Source organism: Rana temporaria, chromosome 7 (genome assembly GCF_905171775.1).
Source record: "Rana temporaria chromosome 7, aRanTem1.1, whole genome shotgun sequence".
Taxonomy (NCBI): Eukaryota; Metazoa; Chordata; class Amphibia; order Anura; family Ranidae; genus Rana; species Rana temporaria.
Genome location: NC_053495.1, coordinates 1,278,801 through 1,303,781, shown reverse-complemented (window position 1 = coordinate 1,303,781; position 24,981 = coordinate 1,278,801). Strand labels below are relative to the sequence as shown.

The 24,981-nt window shown below is 51.6% G+C and overlaps 1 protein-coding gene across 8 annotated transcripts in view; it reads left to right on the top strand.

The window, feature by feature from the left end:
- Positions 1–24,981, top strand: part of ITPR1 (inositol 1,4,5-trisphosphate receptor type 1) — a 208,280-nt gene that overhangs the window by 86,770 nt on the left and 96,529 nt on the right. For all 8 annotated transcript variants that reach the window (XM_040358648.1, XM_040358650.1, XM_040358649.1 and 5 more), the window contains 16 exons: positions 89–261; positions 648–767; positions 863–1,057; positions 1,139–1,390; positions 3,643–3,784; positions 4,074–4,227; positions 4,568–4,758; positions 5,656–5,776; positions 7,837–7,891; positions 15,742–15,907; positions 15,986–16,150; positions 16,878–16,943; positions 18,412–18,549; positions 21,332–21,457; positions 21,846–22,046; positions 23,988–24,239. In XM_040358648.1, the coding sequence (XP_040214582.1) occupies positions 89–261; positions 648–767; positions 863–1,057; positions 1,139–1,390; positions 3,643–3,784; positions 4,074–4,227; positions 4,568–4,758; positions 5,656–5,776; positions 7,837–7,891; positions 15,742–15,907; positions 15,986–16,150; positions 16,878–16,943; positions 18,412–18,549; positions 21,332–21,457; positions 21,846–22,046; positions 23,988–24,239 (2,517 nt within the window). The remainder of the gene's footprint in view (positions 1–88; positions 262–647; positions 768–862; positions 1,058–1,138; positions 1,391–3,642; positions 3,785–4,073; positions 4,228–4,567; positions 4,759–5,655; positions 5,777–7,836; positions 7,892–15,741; positions 15,908–15,985; positions 16,151–16,877; positions 16,944–18,411; positions 18,550–21,331; positions 21,458–21,845; positions 22,047–23,987; positions 24,240–24,981) is intronic.

Genomic DNA, 24,981 nt, shown 5'->3' with positions numbered 1-24,981 from the left:
ATTTTAGTGCTGCTTTGGTTATTTTCTTATCAGTTTGACTTGTTGCTGCAGACATTGTTCCGTGTAACGCGTCCTTCTGTCTGCCCAGGAGTACATCGCCAAACAATTTGGATTTATGCAGAAGCAGATCGGATACGATGTGCTGGCGGAAGACACAATCACCGCGCTATTGCACAATAACCGCAAGCTGTTGGAGAAGCACATCACCGCGGCCGAGATCGACACCTTCGTCAGCCTGGTGAGGAAGAACCGGGAGCCCAGGTGAGACGGGGGGCTGAGGGGGTTGAAGATAAAGTGCGTAGTGCTTCCTCCTCCCAGGAAAATTTAACTGAGAATATGCAACATAAAAGCGAAAAACAAACCCAACCGCTCCCGTTGATGGATACTTGTCGAATGACGGGTAAACATGGGGGTGGGGGGACCCCACCACCATCTTTACCTGTCATTTGGTTATTGGCTTTGCTGGGTGTATAAGGGGATTGGCTATACGGGGACCTTGGGTAGAGTTGGCTTGAGTGTGAATGTACAGGAATGTCCTCCACAAGCTCTTCAGATGCCTTCAGAAAATTGGCCTCCTTTTTTATGGTTTTGGAGAAGACGTCTTTGTATGATGGGATTGGCTGATCTGTCCTTTTCTGTTCTGGAAGGTTCCTGGATTACCTCTCCGATCTCTGCGTTTCAATGAACAAATCCATCCCCGTCACACAGGAGTTGATATGCAAAGCCGTTCTGAATGCTGCCAATGCCGATATCCTCATCGAGACAAAGTAAGGAAAGACTCAACTGCTGAAGGTTTCTCCAAACGTTGCTGGCAATTTAGAAAACAATTTGGGGTCAATTTTCTCATTTTCCTTTCCTTTAGGCTGGTGCTGTCGCGTTTTGAATTTGAGGGCGTGAGCAGCAGCGAGAGCCCTCTGGAAAACGGAGAGGACGAGGAGGAAGTTTGGCTTTTCTGGAGAGATGCCAACAAGGAAACGAGAAGTAAAAGTATTCGAGAGTTGGCTCAGGATGCCAAGGAAGGACAGAAGGAGGACCAGGATGTCCTTAGTTATTACAGGTATTTGGGTGGCCCGGTGGGTTTGCGACTTCCGCTCCAGAGTGGCGTCTCGGATATTTCCACTTGTCCTCTCTTGTTCAGGTACCAACTAAACCTCTTTGCCCGCATGTGCCTGGACCGGCAGTACTTGGCCATCAATGAGATTTCCGGGCAGCTAGATGTGGATCTTATCCTGCGCTGTATGTCCGATGAGAATCTGCCGTTCGATCTGCGAGCGTCATTCTGCCGGTTGATGCTGCATATGCACGTGGACCGAGACCCCCAAGAACAGGTGACCCCTGTGAAATACGCCCGCCTCTGGTCAGAGATCCCTTCAGAAATCGCCATAGATGAGTAAGTCAATGGTCTTCCTTATTGCCACCGATTCCGTTCACATCCAGAACCTTTACACTAGAATGTGTTACTTTGTGTATTCTATTAATCTGTCCAGGAATAGAAGACTGTTCTTGCTAAAGGGATCTTTCCAAGGAAGTCTATTCTATTAGGTTTTGTTATGGCACACAACCCCGGCGTGCTCTGTAATCCATTCCATTCATTACTTGAACCCTCTACATACTCTCACCTAAAGTTCTATGTAAACCCAAAATCTTTTCCTTTAGGAGAAGCACTCTATCCTCATGTTGATGAGTACTATGGTCTCTTCCCCACAACCCTGGCCCAGTGGTTGTGGGGGCCTGTGGGAAGGGGCTTACCAGATTCTGGAAGCTCCTTTAAAAAATATAAAAAGGGGGTAGGTCTTCTCTTCGGGGTAGGTCTTCTCTTCGGGGTAGGTCTTCTCTTCGGGGTAGGTCTTCTCTTCGGGGTAGGTCTTCTCTTCGGGGTAGGTCTTCTCTTCGGGGTAGGTCTTCTCTTCGGGGTAGGTCTTCTCTTCGGGGTAGGTCTTCTCTTCGGGGTAGGTCTTCTCTTCGGGGTAGGTCTTCTTTTTGGGCAAACACGGTAGTATCCATACTCATTCATAAAATATATATATATAATACTTTAAGAAATCCTTTTGTTTAAGGGAAAAAAAATCCCCAAAGTCCCCTGTAAATCCATCATCAATCATGCCGTCTACTGAGTTTTGCCGAGAATCTGGTGGACCTTTGTAGATATTTGCCAGCACACCATGGAACGACATGAATAGTGTCCAAACGGGTGATTTATTGCATGATCAAGGAGAGTGCAACGTTTCGGAGTCATGCAGGACCCCCTTAATCAGGCATGTTTCCAGCTGGTTGTTGCTGCAGCGCCCCAGTTTCAGAGCTCATTTAGGAATGTGTGCGATGGGAATATGAAGTATAATCTGGTGGACCTGTCGCACACAACTGATCCTGACCATACTTCCGCTGAAGAATGGCTCCTCGAGCAGCTATATATAAGGGAAGAGGCGGAGATAATGGCGCCATCATTCACCAAATATGGTCATGGCCGTATTTGGTCAATGCCATTGACAATGGGAAGCTGAGGTGTGTGTATTCTCTATTGAGATTTTATATATATATATATATATATATATATATATATATATATATATATATATATATATATATATATATATATATATATATATATATATAGTCTATGTTTGTCATCACGCCTTACTGTATATAGTTTTCTTGGTGTATGTAGATCCAATTAGGGCTGCAACTAACGATTTATTTTCATAATCGATTAGTTGGACGGTTATTGTCTCGATTAATCGGATAATAGCCTTGTGTTTTCTGCTAAAAGCACCAAAAAAATACAGAGGTGTGACCCCGGCCTGAGATGTTTAGTAACATAATGGGGGTTAAAAAAACAAACAGAAATAAGTACAAAAAGAGCAAATAATCACTACTGTAAAGCCCCTTTCACACGGGGTGGATCAGTAATGATCAGTAATGATCCGCCCCGTGAACCTCCGCTTGCTCAGCAGGGATCGCTCCGTTGATCCCCGCTGAGCCGGCAGATGACAGGGCGGTCCCCGCACACTGTGCAGGGACCGCCCTCTCTTTTCTCCGCTCCCCCCTATGGGTGGATCGGATGACCGTCTGTCCGTGTTCATCCGCCGGACGGATGGAAAAGTAGGTTTTTCCTCCGTCACACTTTGGCGGGTCGGATTTCAGCGGGCATGTCACCGCTGACATCCGCGGCTCCATAGAGGAGCACGGAGCGCCCGTTCAGGTCCGCCTAATAAACTGGCAGGTGGATCTGAACGGGCCACCTGTGTGAAAGGGCCCTAAGGGGTTCATTTTTTTTTACTGTGGGACAGTGAAAGTGATATTTACCGTAGCAATTTGTTTTTTTGTACTATAAAGGGCTAATTGTTTTTGTTTTTTTTAATCCCATTATGTTAATGGCCGATTAATCAAATCTGAAAATTGTAATGGATTAATTTCATAATCGATTGTTTCGGCCCTAGATCCAATGAACTTCTTATTTGCTCCTCTTGGTCTGTTAAATATCCAAAGTTCTTTATCTTTTAAATGTAACAAGAAAAGACCCTGGTTACGGTCAGAAAGCGAATGCCTTTTTCTTGGGAGGGAAGTAGAAATGTTGGAGACGTGCGATTGTAGAATTTGCGTCATTTGACCTTTTTTGTCTCTTCTCTGGTCTTCACCTCACAGCTATGACAGCAGTGGGACATCGAGGGACGATATCAAGGAGAGATTCGCACTGACGATGGAGTTTGTGGAAGAATATTTGAGGGACGTTGTTGGGCAGAGATTTCCGTTCTCCGATAAAGAGAAGAACAAGCTGACCTTTGAGGTGATGTAACTTTTACTTTGAGGTTCTGGAGTCACCCCCCCCCCCCCCCACGCTTCTCAGTGTCCTCCCGGCGGGTAATGTCCTCCCTGTACTGCGAAGGCAGGGGCGGCATTGAAGGACCCGGCCTTGGGGCGGGAAAGAGTAAATCCGGGCCTGAGAACAATTACACCTTTTGGTGTTACAAAGTTTACAACAATCCAATTTTCATATTCTGGAAAATTTCAGGAGCTAAAATATGGCGGGGGAGGAGCACCAACGTAATCGTCGCCTTCCCTTTTTTTTCCTGTAGGTGGTGAACTTGGCTCGCAATCTCATCTACTTCGGCTTTTACAATTTCAGCGACCTCCTCCGTCTAACCAAAATTCTTCTGGCCATCCTCGACTGTGTGCACCTGGCTACCAATTTCCCCACCAACAAAATGGGCAAAGATGATGAAAAGCAAGGTAGGTAGATGGGGGGGGGGGAGGTGGGGGTGCCAATTCCAAGCAGAGGCACCCTGAATACTCGTCCCCGTGCTTCTGTAATTGGATTCCTGTGATTCACATTCGTTCAACAAAGAGGGATCCACACTGTTCAGCAGACGTGTTTCACGCAAAGTGCTTAATCATGCCAACTATGATTAAGCACCGACCACAACATACAGGGATGTACAGTGTAATACTGACATATAATCACACACAGATGATGGACTCTATGGACTTGTCTTTTTTTTTTCAACCTCACCTACTATGTAACTATGTAATACTATGTAACTCTGTAGAGAATAATCCCCTTTTCCGGTAGGTGGCAGTAACGTTATGCGCTCCATCCATGGCGTTGGAGAACTTATGACTCAGGTCGTACTACGTGGCGGGGGGTTCCTTCCGCTCACCCCCATGGCAGCCCCAGAAGGAGCCATTAAACCTCAGAGAGAGCCGGAGAAGGAGGACATCCTGGTCATGGACACCAAGCTGAAGATCATTGAGATTTTGCAGGTAAGTGTCCCTAGACGTGGGTTGGCGTTATGTCTTTATAATCCAGTCGTGTTTTGTGCCGACTCCGAGCTTAATTGGGGAAGAAATACAATTTTATGAAGGCAAATAAGATGAGTGGTATTCTCAGCCTAACGTATCGCTCGGGGGAGCCGCTTGCTGAAATCCCCTGCGCTGGGCACGTTCCATGTCTTCCTATGAAGAGGTGAGGGGATGGGGGGGTTTTTTTTGGGGATGTTCTATTCGAAAGTCAAAGATCTCATGTGTGTCCGGACTAATCATTGGATATTGTAATTCCCGTACCTCCCAAGATTGGTAATTGGCGTTCTCCTCAATTTCTGGGCCTCCGATTTGCGGCGTTTTTTACCGCGAAAAATTGCGGCGTTTTTCCCCGCGATTTGCCGCGACAAAACACAGCGTTTTTTCCCGCAGTTTTGTACAGGTCATTGGCATCAATGTAAAACGCCCAAGCCGCCCGATTCGCGCGTCAAACAAAGGACTTGTTTGAAATTCAGGCGTTCGGCGTTTTGCGTTGGAGATGTGAACCATCTCCATAGAGAATAATGTTATTTTTCCCCTCTAGCGTCTTTGAGCGTTGCGCTTCAGGCAACAAAACGCTCAGGTGTGAATGCAGCCTAATTAAGGCTGCATTCACACCTGAGCGTTTTGTGGTTTTGTCGCCTGACGCGCGAATCGGGCGGCAAAACGCTGCGTTTAGTCGCGGCAAATCGCGGGGAAAAACGCCGCAATTTGTCGCGGTAAAAAACGCCGCACATCGCCTACGCCTAGGTGTGAATGTAGCAGAGTCCGAGAGGTGAACGTCGAAGTGTGCGTCGCCTGAACGCTCCAGTAGTGGGCACTATCTGTTGCAATTTATTTATTTTTTCTCCTATTTTCTAGTTCATTCTGAACGTTCGCCTGGATTATCGCATCTCCTGTCTCCTCTGCATCTTCAAGAGTGAGTTTGATGAGAGCAACGCTCAGTCTGCAGACGGGTCGGACACCGTGACTGTGGTGCCAGGTAAGAGCGGGCTCTGGGGGAGGGGGGCTTGTTCGTCTCCTTTGGGGGGGGCTTGGTCGGCTCTGGGGGGGAGCTTGGGTCGGTTCTGGGGGGGAGCTTGGGTCGGTTCTGGGGGGGGTTCCGCTCTGGGGGAGGGGCTTGTTTGGCTCCTTTGGGGGGGGTGGCTTGTTTGGCTCTGGGGGGGGTGGCTTGTTTGGCTCTGGGGGGGGTGGCTTGTTCGGCTCTGGGGGGGGGGTGGCTTGTTCGGCTCTGGGGGAGGGGCTTCGGCTCTGGGGGAGGGGCTTGGGTCGGCTCTGGGGTTTGGACAGACTTCTTTTAGACACTTTTTAGAACTAGAAGTCCCGATATTTCGCACCTAAACTGTCCAAGTGATACAATCCTAATCTTAGAAATGTGTGTGTGATGTCACAGAACATCCAATTGCAGGTCTATAAAGGGTGATTGGATGGTCTAAGGAAACGTGTGATGTGTATGCCGTGATTGTATGGTCCTGGGTGACTCAGATTGTGTAGGGAGGATCATGGGTAATCTCGACATGGAAAGTCTGGTTGAGAAAAGACACCAACTAAATCTCGCTCAACTAATAAAGGGAAAAAAATAATATACAGTGGAACATCGGATTGCGAGTAACGCGTTTTTGAAATGCAAGCCAATTTAAAAATCCTGACTCGGTTTGCGAGCGTTTGACTAGACTTGCAGGATTCAAGCTGCTTGTGTGTGCAGTACCGCATGTGGCCAGGAGGTGCGGGGGCGCCGGAGACGCTCAAACACTCCATTTCCGAATGTCTCCGGCGCCCCCACGTCTCTGGCCACATGCGGTACTGCACAGACGAGCAGTGGCTGTGGAACGGATTATCTGAGTTTCTATTATTTCCTATGGGAAAGCTCGCTTTGATATAAGAGTTCTGTGGATTACAAGCATTCTCCTGAAACGAATTGTATGCTCTTAATCCAAGGTATTCCATATATTCTAAAATAAAAAATCATACAATCCTTTACCCACAGTTCTTCCAGAAGAAGGCAAGCAAAGGGGGACATATGTATTCAAATTGAAAGATACCGATTTGTATTTTGTATGTGTGGTGATGTTTAACCACTTGACCTCCAGAAAGTTTTACCCCCCTTTATGACCCTTTTTTTGCGATTCAGCACTGCATTACTTTGACTTGTAAATGCGCGGTCGTGCGACGTGGTACACAAATTTTCATTTTGATATTTTTTTTTAGAGATTTCTTTTGGTGGTATTTGATCACCTCTGCGTTTTTTTTAATTTTTTTCGCTATAAACAAAAATAGAGCGACAATTTTTTTTTTCTGTTAATAAAACATCCAATAACATTGAAAAAAACAATTTCTTCATAAGTTTAGGTCAATATGTATTCTGCTACGTATGTTTGGTTAAAAAAAATCCCAATAAGTGTTTGATTGGTTTGTGTGTTATAGCGTCTACAAACTATGGGATATATACTGGATTTTTTTTTTTTTTTTATATGGTGGCGATCGGTGACCTTATATCGGGACTGTGCTGTTGCGGCGGTCAATCTGACACTAACGGACACTTTGCGGGAACCAGTGACACCAATACAGTGATTAGTGCTAAAAATATGCACTGTCACTGTACGAATGACACTGCTGGGAAAGGGGTTATCCTCTAGGGGCAATTAAAGGGTTACCTGTGTGCCTGGCCAGTGTCTGTGGACTGTGTGCCTGGCCAGTGTCTGTGGACTGTGTGCCTGGCCAGTGTCTGTGGACTGTGTGCCTGGCCAGTGTCTGTGGACTGTGTGCCTGGCCAGTGTCTGTGGACTGTGTGCCTGGCCAGTGTCTGTGGACTGTGTGCCTGGCCAGTGTCTGTGGACTGTGTGCCTGGCCAGTGTCTGTGGACTGTGTGCCTGGCCAGTGTCTGTGGACTGTGTGCCTGGCCAGTGTCTGTGGACTGTGTGCCTGACCAGTGTCTGTGGACTGTGTGCCTGGCCAGTGTCTGTGGACTGTGTGCCTGGCCAGTGTCTGTGGACTGTGTGCTGCTTTCACTAAACGCAATAATGATCCTGATTTGTATTTTAGGTGCCCTGGATTTCGAGCACATCGAGGAGCAGGCGGAGGGCATCTTCGGGGGAAGGTAAGGAGCGCGTTGTCATCCTTTTCAGTATCTTTTTTACATAGAATAAAAGCTGTTAGGCCCAGATTCTCGTAGATCGGCGTAAATGTCGGCGGGCGTAACGTATCTCATTTACGTTACGCCGCCACAAGTTTTACAGGCAAGTGCTTTATTCACAAAGAACTTGCCTGTAAAGTTGCGGCGGCGTAGCGTAAATCACCCCGGCGCAAGCCCGCCTAATTCAAATTAGCCGGGAAGGGGGCGTGGAGCATTTAAATTAAGCGCGTTCCCGCGCCGAACGTACTGCGCATGCGCCGTCCGGAAAATATCCCAGGGTGCATTGCTCCAAATGACGTCGCAAGGACGTCATTGGTTTCGGCGTGAACGTAAATGGCGTCCAGCCCCATTCACGGACGACTTACGCAAACGACGTAAATCTATAAATTTTGACACGGGAACGACGGCCATACTTAACATTGGTTGCTCCTCATATAGCAGGGGCAAGTTTACACCGCGCAAACATAACGTAAACGTTGTAACTTCACTGCGTCGACCGCGCGGACGTTCGGGAATTTGCGTATCTAGCTAATTTGCATACTCGACGGGGAAAACGACGGAGGAGACACCTAGCGGCAAAAAAATATTACGTTTAAGATCCGACGGCGTAAGAGCCTTACGCCTGTCGGATCTAATGGATATCTATGCGTAACTGATTCTAAGAAACAGGCGCATAGATACGACGGGTCGGATTAGGACTTACGACGGCGTACATGGTGTTGCGCCGTCGTAAGCCCTTTGAGAATCTGGGCCTTAAGTCTTGTGAAGTTTTCTTTTCAAAGTGATTTGTTTCCATAATAATGTAACAATGTAACGCTTCTGTGAGGATGAAATCGGCTACATAATATTAGAATCTGCGCTCAGCGTCCACAGCCATTGGATGGAGAAGTTGGGGGGGGGGGGGGAAGCTTGGCTGGCTGCACGCCTCCTATGGATCATAGAGTGGTTCCTTCTGCACGCCTCCTATGATCATAGAGTGGTTCCTTCTGCACTCCTCCTATAGATCATAGAGTGGTTCCTTCTGCACGCCTCCTATGGATCATAGAGTGGTTCCTTCTGCACTCCTGTGACCAGTTTTGAGCAGACAGCGAGCGGAAGCCTGCTGACGTCAAAGAGCTGGTCCAGGCTCAGGAAAGATTGCATCCATGTTGTTGGCATCTGCCCACATGCCTGGACCGGCACCCGGCTGAGCTGAGAGCCTCTCCCTCCCCCTCCACAGCCTACGGCGCCGGTGACTGACAGTCGGCAGCTCTCTGCTCGGGGAGCTCTGGAAACCGAGCGTTTTGCCGGTGTTTGATCTCTCGGTTCACAGTGTTGGAGCCAGAGGGGGACAGATGCAGCATCCACCTAGGTACCGTATTTATCGGGGTATAGCGCGCGCCGGCGTATACCGCGCACCCCAAGCTTAGAAGGGAAGTTTAGGAAAAAACTTACATTTTGGATGCTCAGCCTTGTCGGTGTCCGTCTGCTGTCGGCGGCCTTGTCCGGCTTCTGTCTGCGGCCTTGTGCGGGGTCCATCCAGCCTTGTCAGTGTCCGTCGCGTCCATCTGCCGGGGGTTGCAGCGTTGTGTGTTTGAATTTGGCGCCTCGGTCGAGCTGTGCAGAGCCGGATTTCCGGCTCCTCTCGCGTGGCTGCGGGCCGAGCCTAGCCGAGCGCGCAGTACACTCGGTCGGGCTTTGTCGGCGGCGCTCAGACAGCGAGGATCGACGTATAACGTGCACACAATTTTCCCCTGATTTTAAGGGGAAAAAAGTGTGCGTTATACGCCGATAAATACGGTAGTAAAAATCCCTTACTTCTCGAATTCCTGGCTCAGCAATGTTGTTTGGACCAGATGAATGAATGCCGCGCCAGAACGGATTGGCGGCTGCTGGAATGTTCTCTAGTAGTTGTGCTCTGTACAGGAAGCGGCGCTGTGTGGCGGCGCCATACTCCTAGTTATGTTCAGTCGGCTGTACCTCATCTCCACCATTCAGGAGACACCTTGTGTTTTTTTTTTTCTAAGTATACAAGGCGCCCTCCGATTGGCCAAGGTGGAGATCTTGACGTCGTCTGTCCACCTCTCTACCCCAGCCAATCACAGGATGCCTTGTATTCACTGAAAAAAAAATCCAAGGCATCTCCCAAATGGTGGAGATGTGATACAGGCAACCCCCTCTCTAGATTGTGGAGGGGAAGCTGCCAGAACCCGGCGCTGTATCCTGTACACGGCACAGACAGTCCATTCCAGCATACAGATCATGTTCGCTCCAAGCTGGCCCCAAATAATTATTTAACGTGCCAGGAAACCTTTTATTTCCCTTTTTTAAATTGACAAAGCAACTGTTTATCCATTTCTAATGGGCAAAAGTCCAACAAATGCAAAAACAAATAGTCATTTAGGCCGTTGATGCGAATCTGGTTTCAAATGTTTACTTGGATGTTATTCTTGTTTTAAATCCGACTGTCAGGATTGCAATATGGAAGCCGCCATTGCCCAGCGCACAAGCTGTTCTTTTATTTTTATTCTAATTTTATATTGAATATATGAACAAAAATCTCCTCTTTTAGGCTCGGTTCACACTGCTGCGCCGAGAATTTGTTCTGTTTTTTCCCCTGTGTGAGGCGCGAATTTACCGCGAATTTCAGGAGTTGGACATGGCTGTGATTGATGATCTAGCCAATGGAATCCTCATGTAAAAAAAGTGTTCACTTCCTGTGTACTTCCTGGTTTTTGTGGAGAGTAGTGCGGGTTAAATTCGCACATCTGGAATCGCATTGATGGTTCACATAACGATTTACATTGAAGCCTATGGAGCCGAATTCGCATCGCACGCGGCTCAAACGCGCACAGGACCCTTTTTGCACGCAGCTTAGATTCGCACCACACTGATGTGAACGGCACTAATATAAAACAATGTTTATTTAAATGACTTGCAAATATGAGCGATCGCAACGGCGGCTCAAATTCGCAAAAAAAATTTGCAGCAGTGTGAACCCGGCCGTAAAGTGATTGTCATTTAAAAACAAAAAAAAACAAACGCAAACTGGTTCATTCTCTCCTTTTTCTGCAGTGATTTTGCACAGAGTAGCCCCCGATCCCATTCACCTGGAATCCCCCGCCAACTCTCCTTCTCATTGTACCACCATAGGGAGTCTCTTCCCGTTGTGGCGCACCTGCAGGCTCCCTCCCGATGAGGCAGAGAATTAAACCTTAAGCCTTGTACATTAAGTGTGTGTGTATGTATGTATATATATGTGTGTGTGTGTGTATGTATATATATATATATATATATATATATATATATATATATATATACATACATACATACATACATACATACATACATACATACATACATACATACATACATACATACATACATACATACATCCCACCCCACATCCAGGCAAAATGCAGAGTTAGTTATGTGTGTTCCTTTAATGTTGAGACTGACGCATTTCAGGACCAATAGAGTCCTTTCATCAGGGGCTTTCCTTGCAGAGTATTGCTGCCATAACATTTCTAAAATAAACAATTCTACATTAAAGTAAAGCGTAAGTAGATCTCATAGCGAGCAGATAAAGGCAATCATTTACTGACACCCCCAGCTTGGGCGCATGTTGGTTGGGCGGGGGTGGGATAGGAGGGGTTGGGCGCATGTTGGTTGGGTGGATGTGGGCGGGAGGGGTTGGGTGGATGTGGGCGGGATGGGAGGGGTTGGGCGTATGTTGGTTGGGTGGATGTGGGCGGGATGGGAGGGGTTGGGCGTATGTTGGTTGGGTGGATGTGGGATGGGAGGGGTTGGGCGGATGGATGTGGGGTGGGATATGAGGGGTTGGGCGCATGTTGGTTGGGTGGATGTGGGGTGGGATGGGAGGGGTTGGGCGCATGTTGGTTGGTTGGATGTGGGATGGGAGGGGTTGGGCGCATGTTGGTTGGGTGGATGTGGGATGGGAGGGGTTGGGCGCATGTTGGTTGGGTGGATGTGGGGTGGGATGGGAGGGGTTGGGCGCATGTTGGTTGGGTGGATGTGGGATGGGAGGGGTTGGGCGCATGTTGGTTGGGTGGATGTGGGGTGGGATGGGAGGGGTTGGGCGCATGTTGGTTGGTTGGATGTGGGATGGGAGGGGTTGGGCGCATGTTGGTTGGGTGGATGTGGGATGGGAGGGGTTGGGCGCATGTTGGTTGGGTGGATGTGGGGTGGGATGGGAGGGGTTGGGCGCATGTTGGTTGGGTGGATGGATGTGGGGTGGGATGGGAGGGGTTGGGGCATGTTGGGTGGGTGGATGGATGTAGGATGGGAGGGGTTGGGCGCATGTTGGTTGGGTGGATGTGGGGTGGGATGGGAGGGGTTGGGTGCATGTTGGTTGGGTGGATGTGGGATGGGAGGGGTTGGGCGCATGTTGGTTGGGTGATTGTGGGATGGGAGGGGTTGGGCGCATGTTGGTTGGGTGGATGTGGGCGGGATGGGAGGGGTTGGGCGCATGTTGGTTGGGTGGGTTGGGATGGGAGGGGTTGGTTGCGTGGATGTGGGGTGGGATGGGAGGGATTGGGCGCATGTTGGTTGGGTGGATGTGGGGTGGGATGGGAGGGGTTGGGCGCATGTTGGTTGGGTGGGATGGGAGGGGTTGGGCGCATGTTGGTTGGGGTGGATGTGGGCGGGAGGGGTTGGGTGGATGTGGGCGGGATGGGAGGGGTTGGGCGTATGTTGGTTGGGTGGATGTGGGCGGGATGGGAGGGGTTGGGCGTATGTTGGTTGGGTGGATGTGGGATGGGAGGGGTTGGGCGGATGGATGTGGGGTGGGATATGAGGGGTTGGGCGCATGTTGGTTGGGTGGATGTGGGGTGGGATGGGAGGGGTTGGGCGCATGTTGGTTGGGTGGATGTGGGGTGGGATGGGAGGGGTTGGGCGCATGTTGGTTGGGTGGATGTGGGATGGGAGGGGTTGGGCGCATGTTGGTTGGGTGGATGTGGGGTGGGATGGGAGGGGTTGGGCGCATGTTGGTTGGGTGGATGTGGGATGGGAGGGGTTGGGCGCATGTTGGTTGGGTGGATGTGGGGTGGGATGGGAGGGGTTGGGCGCATGTTGGTTGGTTGGATGTGGGATGGGAGGGGTTGGGCGCATGTTGGTTGGGTGGATGTGGGATGGGAGGGGTTGGGCGCATGTTGGTTGGGTGGATGTGGGGTGGGATGGGAGGGGTTGGGCGCATGTTGGTTGGGTGGATGGATGTGGGGTGGGATGGGAGGGGTTGGGGCATGTTGGGTGGGTGGATGGATGTAGGATGGGAGGGGTTGGGCGCATGTTGGTTGGGTGGATGTGGGGTGGGATGGGAGGGGTTGGGTGCATGTTGGTTGGGTGGATGTGGGATGGGAGGGGTTGGGCGCATGTTGGTTGGGTGATTGTGGGATGGGAGGGGTTGGGCGCATGTTGGTTGGGTGGATGTGGGCGGGATGGGAGGGGTTGGGCGCATGTTGGTTGGGTGGGTTGGGATGGGAGGGGTTGGTTGCGTGGATGTGGGGTGGGATGGGAGGGATTGGGCGCATGTTGGTTGGGTGGATGTGGGGTGGGATGGGAGGGGTTGGGCGCATGTTGGTTGGGTGGGATGGGAGGGGTTGGGCGCATGTTGGTTGGGGTGGATGTGGGCGGGAGGGGTTGGGTGGATGTGGGCGGGATGGGAGGGGTTGGGCGTATGTTGGTTGGGTGGATGTGGGCGGGATGGGAGGGGTTGGGCGTATGTTGGTTGGGTGGATGTGGGATGGGAGGGGTTGGGCGGATGGATGTGGGGTGGGATATGAGGGGTTGGGCGCATGTTGGTTGGGTGGATGTGGGGTGGGATGGGAGGGGTTGGGCGCATGTTGGTTGGGTGGATGTGGGGTGGGATGGGAGGGGTTGGGCGCATGTTGGTTGGGTGGATGTGGGATGGGAGGGGTTGGGCGCATGTTGGTTGGGTGGATGTGGGATGGGAGGGGTTGTGCGCATGTTGGTTGGGTGGATGTGGGATGGGAGGGGTTGGGCGCATGTTGGTTGGGTGGATGTGGGGTGGGATGGGAGGGGTTGGGCGCATGTTGGTTGGTTGGATGTGGGATGGGAGGGGTTGGGCGCATGTTGGTTGGGTGGATGTGGGATGGGAGGGGTTGGGCGCATGTTGGTTGGGTGGATGTGGGGTGGGATGGGAGGGGTTGGGCGCATGTTGGTTGGGTGGATGGATGTGGGGTGGGATGGGAGGGGTTGGGGCATGTTGGGTGGGTGGATGGATGTAGGATGGGAGGGGTTGGGCGCATGTTGGTTGGGTGGATGTGGGGTGGGATGGGAGGGGTTGGGTGCATGTTGGTTGGGTGGATGTGGGATGGGAGGGGTTGGGCGCATGTTGGTTGGGTGATTGTGGGATGGGAGGGGTTGGGCGCATGTTGGTTGGGTGGATGTGGGCGGGATGGGAGGGGTTGGGCGCATGTTGGTTGGGTGGGTTGGGATGGGAGGGGTTGGTTGCGTGGATGTGGGGTGGGATGGGAGGGATTGGGCGCATGTTGGTTGGGTGGATGTGGGGTGGGATGGGAGGGGTTGGGCGCATGTTGGTTGGGTGGGATGGGAGGGGTTGGGCGCATGTTGGTTGGGGTGGATGTGGGCGGGAGGGGTTGGGTGGATGTGGGCGGGATGGGAGGGGTTGGGCGTATGTTGGTTGGGTGGATGTGGGCGGGATGGGAGGGGTTGGGCGTATGTTGGTTGGGTGGATGTGGGATGGGAGGGGTTGGGCGGATGGATGTGGGGTGGGATATGAGGGGTTGGGCGCATGTTGGTTGGGTGGATGTGGGGTGGGATGGGAGGGGTTGGGCGCATGTTGGTTGGGTGGATGTGGGGTGGGATGGGAGGGGTTGGGCGCATGTTGGTTGGGTGGATGTGGGATGGGAGGGGTTGGGCGCATGTTGGTTGGGTGGATGTGGGATGGGAGGGGTTGGGCGCATGTTGGTTGGGTGGATGTGGGATGGGAGGGGTTGGGCGCATGTTGGTTGGGTGGATGTGGGGTGGGATGGGAGGGGTTGGGCGCATGTTGGTTGGTTGGATGTGGGATGGGAGGGGTTGGGCGCATGTTGGTTGGGTGGATGTGGGATGGGAGGGGTTGGGCGCATGTTGGTTGGGTGGATGTGGGGTGGGATGGGAGGGGTTGGGCGCATGTTGGTTGGGTGGATGGATGTGGGGTGGGATGGGAGGGGTTGGGGCATGTTGGGTGGGTGGATGGATGTAGGATGGGAGGGGTTGGGCGCATGTTGGTTGGGTGGATGTGGGGTGGGATGGGAGGGGTTGGGTGCATGTTGGTTGGGTGGATGTGGGATGGGAGGGGTTGGGCGCATGTTGGTTGGGTGATTGTGGGATGGGAGGGGTTGGGCGCATGTTGGTTGGGTGGATGTGGGCGGGATGGGAGGGGTTGGGCGCATGTTGGTTGGGTGGGTTGGGATGGGAGGGGTTGGTTGCGTGGATGTGGGGTGGGATGGGAGGGATTGGGCGCATGTTGGTTGGGTGGATGTGGGGTGGGATGGGAGGGGTTGGGCGCATGTTGGTTGGGTGGGATGGGAGGGGTTGGGCGCATGTTGGTTGGGGTGGATATGTGCGGGACCGCTTTGCCCAGCGGAACCGGCCAGGTACCACACTGAGACCTCGTAGTTGCGGGTCAGTCACTTACCAGATATTGAGACAAGGATGAGTAGATGGTTCTACAAGTCCGGCTCCCAGGTTTCCATCTTGAAAGGTTCCTTTTTACCATTCCAGAATAAAATCGGGACGCCCCCCCGGGTATCTCGGCCTTCACACTGACTTGTCCCCTTTTTTCCTCGCAGTGAAGAGAACACCCCGTTGGACCTGGACGATGATGGCGGTCGCACCTTTCTGCGCGTCTTGCTCCACCTCACCATGCATGATTACCCCCCTCTGGTGTCGGGGGCCCTGCAGCTGCTCTTCCGCCATTTCAGCCAAAGGCAGGAGGTTCTCCAGGCCTTCAAACAGGTCTGTGGACCGCCATTGGCCGCCGTCTTCCAGGCGAAGGTCCGTAGGCGTCCTCTGACCGATGTCCTCTCCCCGTAGGTCCAGCTGTTGGTCACCAGCCAGGACGTGGATAACTACAAGCAGATAAAGCAGGATTTGGACCAGCTGAGGTCCATCGTGGAAAAGTCGGAGTTGTGGGTCTACAAAGGGTCGGGGCCGGAGGAGACGGCGGAGCAGACGACGGGCACAGCGGGCACCAAAGAGGCAAGTTTTCCTTCAAGTCTCAAACCTTAAAGCAGAACTCCAGAAATATTGTTTTTGGGTGAGGTAGGGAAGATTTTCAATTTGTGACCCAATTGTGACGCTTTCCCCTTCATTCCCGTCCCTGAAGTGGGGGAGGAGTTGTTGTGGGTGCAGGGCATCATGGGAAGTAATAAAACGCAAACCTTTCCTCGCTCAGCTAAAACATGGAACTCTAACCCTAGGACTGCTTGCACAGAGGGGCCAAGATGGGGCCCCAGAGCACCCAAACCCCATACAACTCCACCTGTGCCCTGCCAACGGAGCTCGGGTACAGGAAGCGCTTGGCTCAGTGGTAGAATTGGCCCATACGTGAGCTTCTGGTGATTTTGAACTTAAAGTGGCTGTAAACCCTCCATATTCCCAGTGAAGTGACTGGCCTCAGGAGATACAGAGATGAAAGAAATGCTCCTACATACGTTGTACCTGTTTACCTGCAGTCTTCTCTTTACATCCATTTAAAGTGCTGAATTTATACAGCTTGTCTGAGAGTTCCAAAAAAAAGGGGGTGGAGAGCTGAAGTTACACTCTCCGGAGCTCAGGGAACCCCCCCCCCCCCCCTTACACAGGAACAGAGCTGAGGCTGTAATTCAGAGGAGGGAGGCAACAGAGAAATTACACTTTGTATCAATCTCAATAGAAGTGCATTCCCATTTTCCTGCATCTCAGCTTGTTTTTTTGCCTTTTGTAGGAAGGATCTGGGAAGCCAAAGAAAGCGGAAAGCACGAGCAGCTACAACTACAGAGTGGTGCGCGAGGTGCGTCTGCCCCGTCCTGGAGGGGGTATTCCGTGTATTGCAGGGGTCTTAAAATCCATGGGGGTCTAGTTGGTAAAATGTTCTCATGGCAGAGCTCCGAATCTCATACTTGATGAAATAATAAAAAAATAAAAAATCTCATATGCGCTATAATACATCAGTGTCCCTTTTTACAGCACAATCCCCCCTCCCCCCCCATGTACATCACTGTCCTCAGTATCTCCCCTTCCCCCCCTTAACATCTCAGCTCCTCCTTTATAGCACAATCCCCTCCCCCTTTCACATCACCAATCCCCCCCCCCCCTTCACATCACCAATCCCTCCCCCCCTTTCACATCACCAATCCCCCCCCCTTCACATCACCAATCCCTCCCCCTTTCACATCACCAATCCCCCCCCCCTTTCACATCACCAATCCCCCCCCCCCTTTCACATCACCAATCCCCCCCCCCCTTCACATCACCAATCCCTCCCCCCCCTTCACATCACCAATCCCTCCCCCCCCCCTTCACATCACCAATCCCCCCCCCTTTCACATCACCAATCCCCCCCCCCTTTCACATCACCAATCCCCCCCCCCCCTTTCACATCACCAATCCCCCCCCCCCCTTCACATCACCAATCCCCCCCCCCCTTCACATCACCAATCCCCCCCCCCCCTTCACATCACCAATCCCCCCCCCCCCCTTCATATCACCAATCCCCCCCCCCCCTTCATATCACCAATCCCCCCCCCCCTTTCACATCACCAATCCCCCCCCCCCCTTTCACATCACCAATCCCCCCCCCTTTCACATCACCAATTCCCCCCCCCCCCTTTCACATCACCAATTCCCCCCCCCCCCTTTCACATCACCAATTCCCCCCCCCCCCCCCCCTTTCACATCCCCAATCCCCCCCCCCCCTTTCACATCACCAATCCCCCCCCCCCCTTTCACATCACCAATCCCTCCCCCCTTTCACATCACCAATCCCTCCCCCCTTTCACATCGCCAATCCCTCCTCCCCCTTTCACATTGCCAAGGTCCCCCTTTAAAGCAGTCCCTCACTGGCCTCGCGGTGCCCCATTACACTGCGCAGTGCCCCTTGCAGTCATAGGCCCCCTCTTCTATTATATCAGTCCCCCTTTCATCATTCAGCCTCCCTTGCACAGTCCTACCAGGGCAGAGGCAAATGGCAGCTGGGTGTTCTCTCTGGTGCCCGGCTGCCGCCATCATCCTCCCAGCAGGCAGGGGGCGGGAGGTGCTGCATATCAGGACAGAGGGCGGGCACTGCCCAACTGATTACATTAACAAGCAGGTGATACCGATTTCTGTCCCGTGTCCCAATATGCAGCACCCCCCACCCGCTGTTAGGATGATGGCGGCGGCCAGGCGGGGACGCGGGAGAGAACAACCAGACTGATAAAGGCGCGGCCGCGGTCCGCCATTTAGTGAACCCGGATTTTATTTTATTTTTTCCCTTGTAGATCCTCCTGCGGCTCAGCAAGCTCTGCGTGCAGGAAAACTCGTCCGGGCGCAGAAACCGCAAACAGCAACAACGTCTCCTGCGGAACATGGGGGCGCACACGGTGGTGCTGGAGCTGCTGCAGATCCCCTATGAGAAGGTGAAGCTTTACACGTGTTTTTCACTGCTGCTATTGGTCATAAATGGTTCATTGGAGAGGGGCAGTTTTTTCCCCCAGTGTTGCCATTCGTAATTGCTTAGAAAAGTGTGTAAGGCAAAACGCGCATGCTCTTTAAAGTCTTTTTCCTTTTTTTTGTAATTGCTCGGCATTGTATTTAGAAAAGTGCTCCTCGCTGCAATACTCGCCTCCTCTGCAATACTCACCTCCTCTGCAATACTCACCTCCTCTGCAATACTCACCTCCTCTGCAATACTCACCTCCTCTGCAATACTCACCTCCTCTGCAATACTCACCTCCTCTGCAATACTCACCTCCTCTGCAATACTCACCTCCTCTGCAATACTCACCTCCTCTGCAATACTCACCTCCTCTGCAATACTCGCCTCCTCTGCAATACTCACCTCCTCTGCAATACTCACCTCCTCTGCAATACTCACCTCCTCTGCAATACTCACCTCCTCTGCAGGGCTTTCCTCCTCTGTGATCCAGCTGTGCTCCTCTCACACCCAATGATTGTTGGCCAGTCTGGGCTTGCAGGAGAATGGTGCTGACCCCCACCCCCCCCCCCCCCCCCTCTATGGGCGCTGCTCACTTTTTGTGTTTGGGACCCAAATGAAGAGCAGAGAAAGGACCTGTGACCCCTTTACTGGATTGGGTAGAACAAGAGGAAGAGGAGTTCAAGTAGTTTGGGGGGGGGGGGGTCATCTATTTATACTAGTCTTCCCTTTCATCCATTGCAGCTGTTTTCGCCAATAGGCTGAAGGAAAAAACACTTCTACAAGTCCGTTCCAACTGGAGATCACAGCTGCCCCTGGTTCTGGGTCTCGATCAGTCGGCAAAGGCTGGGAGAGTATTAATGGGGGGGGGGGGGCGTTTGACGAAAGTGAAGCTTTTGTAATATTTGTAGCTGTCTACAAGTGGTTTCTAGCTGGAGCTTACACAGGATATCTAATCTGCCCCATGTGACGGTTTATCTATCTATCTCTATATATCTCTCTCGCTCTTTCTCGCTCTTTCTCGCTCTTCTCTCTTTCTCGCTCTTCTCTCTTTCTCGCTCTTTCTCGCTTTTCTCTCTTTCTCGCTCTTTCTCGCTTTTCTCTCTTTCTCTCTCGCTCTCTCGCTCTCTCGCTCTCTCGCTCTCTCTCTCGCTCTCTCTTTCTCGCTCTCTTTCGCTCTCTCGCTCTCTCTCTCTCTCTCTCTCTCTCGCTCTCTCGCTCTCTCTCGCTCTCTCTCGCTCTCTTTCGCTCTCTTTCTCGCTCTCTTTCTTGCTCTCGATCTCGCTCTCTCTCCCGCTCTCGATCTCGCTCTCTCTCCCGCTCTCGCTCTCGATCTCGCTCTCTCTCCCGCTCTCGCTCTCGATCTCGCTCTCTCTCCCGCTCTCGCTCTCGATCTCGCTCTCTCTCCCGCTCTCGCTCTCGATCTCGCTCTCTCTCCTCCCAACTATTTCAGATGGGAATGACGGATACCTGTTAGAAAATGTATGTAGGGATAGGACACACCCCTTTAAGGAGAATTGTACAAAAAAAAGAGGAGTTAAACCCACAAGTGCGCATTTTTTATTTTATTTTTTTCAAATTTACAAATGTAGGAATGGGATGATGCAAAAATGAAGGAAAGACGTTCTTGACGGCCGCACTCCAAAAATTAATTGCTTTTATTGTAAAATCAAAAAACGGGGGAAAGCTGACGCGTTTCACACCTAAGCTATGAATAAGCACTAAGGTTAGGTGTGAAACGCGTCAGTTTTTACCCCGTTTGCTGTGGCATGCTTTCCGTGTGTTTTTTTGATTTTACAATAAAAGCAATTAATTTTTGGAGTGCGGCGGTCAAGAACGTCTTTCCTTCATTTTTTGCGTCATTCCACGCTTTGGCGGCTCTGGATCTGGTGAGGAGACTCTTGATTGGTATCCTGGAGCCGGTGATTTTCTTCTTCCACTTCTTCGTCTGTAGAAATGGGATGAAAGGTTTATCACTGGGCGATCAATATACATTTTATATACAATATATGGATCGGAGTAACGTGAAAGTCCAATGGGGTGGACAGAGGGAATTTGTTCCCAATCAGGGACAGTTGGAAGCGATGTGGTGGTCCTCTTCACTCACCAGAATAGTGAATTGAGCCGGGGTGAGAAGAAAGGGAGGAGTATATGGGGGGGGGGTGGAGAGAAAGGGGAGGGTGAATGGAAAGGAGGACGAAGAGTAGAATGGGGGGGGGTGAGAAGTAAAGGGTGGAGTATTTGGGGGGGTGGAGAGAAAGGGGAGGGTGAATGGAAAGGAGGACGAAGAGTAGAATGGGGGGGGGGGTGAGAAGAAAAGGGAGTATATGGGGGGGGGGGGTGGAGAGAGAAAGGAGGGTGAATGGAAAAGAGATGGGACGAAGAGTATAGGGGGGGGGGTGTATTTGGGGGGGTGAGTAGCGGAGAGAACACTATTTTTTTATATGGGGGGGGGGTAGAGAAAAGGGGAAAGAAAGTATATATGGGGGGGTTGTGTAACGTGGGGGAGGGAGAAGGTAGAGATAGTATATTGGGGGGGGGGGGTCTATGGCAGTGATGGTGAACCTCGGCACCCCAGATGTTTTGGAACTACATTTCCCATGATGCGCATGCACGCTGCAGTGTAGTGGAGCATCATGGGAAATGTAGTTCCAAAACATCTGGGGTGCCGAGGTTCACCATCACTGCTCTATGGGGAGGGGCATGAAATTGCCTGTGTTGTCATTGGCCGTCATTAATGAGCTCTTCTCTTTCGGTCTCCCCAGTCTGAGGACACGCGCATGCAGGAGATAATGAGGATCGCTCATGAATTCCTGCAGAACTTCTGTGCCGGGAACCAGCAGAACCAGACGCTTCTCCACAAACACATCAACCTCTTCCTGACCCCGGGGGTGAGTGCCGGGACCGGCCAATCAGCACGTAGCACATTTACCCCACAAGCACAGTGCAGCTCAGTACAGAGATGTGGGTAAGAGCAGCCAATGGCAGACCAGGAAAAGAGGAAGTCTCTTTTGTCAGGTTGTGCCAACAATGATACAATGTTACAGAAACGGTAAGAGGGAGGGGCCGGAATATATATATATACTTAATTTTTGGGTTACATGCACCTCGTTCATTCTGTGTTTAGCTCTCTTGGGTTCCCTCCCTGGAATACAAATCTGCCTGACGTGATTTTCTCTCCGATTGCAAAGCCTGTCGATTGATTTTAAAGGCGCGGCGTTGGGCAGAATGTCCTCGGCCGTGCCGATTGGATGATACCCGTGTGTGTGTTTCTCGTAGATTCTAGAGGCCGTCACCATGCAGCACATCTTCAAAGACAACTTCCAGCTGTGCAGCGAGATAAACGAGCGCGTCGTCCAGCACTTCGCTCACTGCATCGAGACGCACGGCCGCAGCGTGCAGTACATCAAATTCCTGCAGACCATCGTGAAGGCCGAGGGCCGGTTCATCAAGAAGTGCCAGGACATCGTCATGGCGGAGGTGAGGGCGCCGAAAAACACCGTATACAATGTGTCTGTTCTGTGTATGGGGGGGGGGGAGGGGGTGTTCCTATATTTGCATACAGACCTCCCCAGGTAACATCCCAATATGCAGCACCTCCCGCCCCTGTCCGCGGCAGCCAGGCGGGTGACTAGTGAGAGAGAGAACCCTCGGGCTGATAAGGGCCACGGTCCAGATGGGACTATCACTTGGTCCGGGTCCAGATAGGACTATCGCTTGGTCCGGGTCCAGACCGCAGTTCAGATAGGGCTATCACTTGGTCCGGGTTCAGATAGGACTATCACTTGGTCCGGGTCCAGATAGGACTATCACTTGGTCTGGGTCCAGATAGGGCTATCACTTGGTCTGGGTCCAGATAGGGCTATCACTTGGTCTGGGTCCAGATAGGGCTATCACTTGGTCTGGGTCCAGATAGGGCTATCACTTGGTCCGGGTCCAGACCGCAGTTCAGATAGGACTATCGCTTGGTCCGGGTCCAGATAGGACTATCGCTTGGTCCGGGTCCAGATAGGACTATCACTTGGTCCGGGTCCAGATAGGACTATCACTTGGTCCGGGTCCAGATAGGACTATCACTTGGTCCGGGTCCAGATAGGACTATCACTTGGTCCGGGTCCAGATAGGACTATCACTTGGTCCGGGTCCAGATAGGACTATCACTTGGTCCGGGTCCACATAGGACTATCACTTGGTCCGGGTCCACATAGGGCTATCGCTTGGTCCGGGTCCAGATAGGGCTATCACTTGGTCCGGGTCCAGATAGGACTATCACTTGGTCCGGGTCCAGACCACAGTTCAGATAGGACTATCACTTGGTCCGGGTCCAGATAGGACTATCACTTGGTCCGGGTCCAGATAGGACTATCACTTGGTCCGGGTCCAGATAGGACTATCACTTGGTCCAGACCGCAGTTCAGATAGGACTATCACTTGGTCCGGGTCCAGATAGGACTATCACTTGGTCCGGGTCCAGATAGGACTATCACTTGGTCCGGGTCCAGATAGGACTATCACTTGGTCCGGGTCCAGATAGGACTATCACTTGGTCCGGGTCCACATAGGACTATCACTTGGTCCGGGTCCACATAGGGCTATCGCTTGGTCCGGGTCCAGATAGGGCTATCACTTGGTCCGGGTCCAGATAGGACTATCACTTGGTCCGGGTCCAGACCACAGTTCAGATAGGACTATCACTTGGTCCGGGTCCAGATAGGACTATCACTTGGTCCGGGTCCAGATAGGACTATCACTTGGTCCGGGTCCAGATAGGACTATCACTTGGTCCAGACCGCAGTTCAGATAGGACTATCACTTGGTCTGGGTCCAGATAGGACTATCACTTGGTCTGGGTCCAGATAGGGCTATCACTTGGTCCGGGTCCAGATAGGACTATCACTTGGTCCGGGTCCAGACCGCAGTTCAGATAGGACTATCGCTTGGTCCGGGTCCAGATAGGGCTATCACTTGGTCCGGGTCCAGATAGGGCTATCACTTGGTCCGGGTCCAGATAGTCCTATCTGGACCCAGACCAAGTGATAGTCCTATCTGGACCCGGACCAAGTGATAGGACTATCACTTGGTCTGGGTCCAGATAGGACTATCACTTGGTCCGGGTCCAGATAGGGCTATCACTTGGTCCGGGTCCAGATAGGGCTATCACTTGGTCCGGGTCCAGACCGCAGTTCAGATAGGGCTATCACTTGGTCCGGGTCCAGATAGGGCTATCACTTGGTCCGGGTCCAGACCACGGTCCGCCATATAGTGAACCCTAGATGATGCTGGGCGTCCTCCAGCCAGGAAATGAGGGGGGCGCCATCTGACTTGCTGCACAATGTTTTTGTATCTGTGATGCTTTCTGAATATGCGCCTTCATTTCTAACCGCCTCCTCTTCCTGTGCACCCTCTTTGATTCCCCCGCAGCTGGTGAACTCCGGAGAGGACGTCCTCGTCTTCTACAATGACCGGGCCTCCTTCCAGACTCTGGTGCAGATGATGCGTTCGGAGCGCGAGCGGATGGATGAGAACAGCCCCCTCATGTATCACATCCACCTGGTGGAGCTGCTGGCCGTTTGCACGGAGGGGAAGAACGTTTACACCGAGATCAAGTGCAACTCGCTGCTGCCGCTGGACGACATCGTGCGCGTGGTGACGCACGAGGATTGCATTCCGGAGGTGACGCACAATTATAACCAATTTTAGGTCTTTTTTTTTTTTGCAAGCGCAGTTGCCATCTTATGTGGGGGGGAGGGGTGAAACATTTAGAGCAGGGATCCTCAAACTACGGCCCTCCAGCTGTTGTAGAACTACATGTCCCATGAGGCATTGTAACACACTGACATTCACAGACATGACTGGGCATGATGGGAATTGTAGTTCCTGAACAACTGGAGGGCTGTAGTTTGAAGACCCCTGATTTAGAGGATAAACCTTCCAGGGTGTCATTTGTTTTATTAAACCCCCCCCAGAGCCGGTGATGGACTTCGGCGTCAATCGCGGGAACTGCATTACCGAAAATGGAGCGGCGCGATTCTGGCCAAAAGGAGAATCGCGATTTTTTGGCTTGGGATAAAAATCGCAATTCTCGCGGCGGAAAATCTTATACAAAAAAAAATTTGGGCCAACTTTACTGTTTTTTTTTTTTATTTTTTTATTTTCTTGTAATTTTTTGCAAAAAAAATAGCATTTGAAAGACTGCTGCGCAAATTCAGTGCGACATAAAATATTGCAACAATCACCATTTTATTCTCTATGGTCTCTGCTAAAAAAAAAAAATATGTTTGGGGGTTCAAAGTAATTTTCTAGCAAAAAAAAAAGGTTTTTAACTTGAAAACCACAAATATCAGAATAAGTTTTGGTGTTTAAGGGGTTAAACGTTCCTAATTTACATCCAGAAGTTTATTCCTTTGATGTAAAA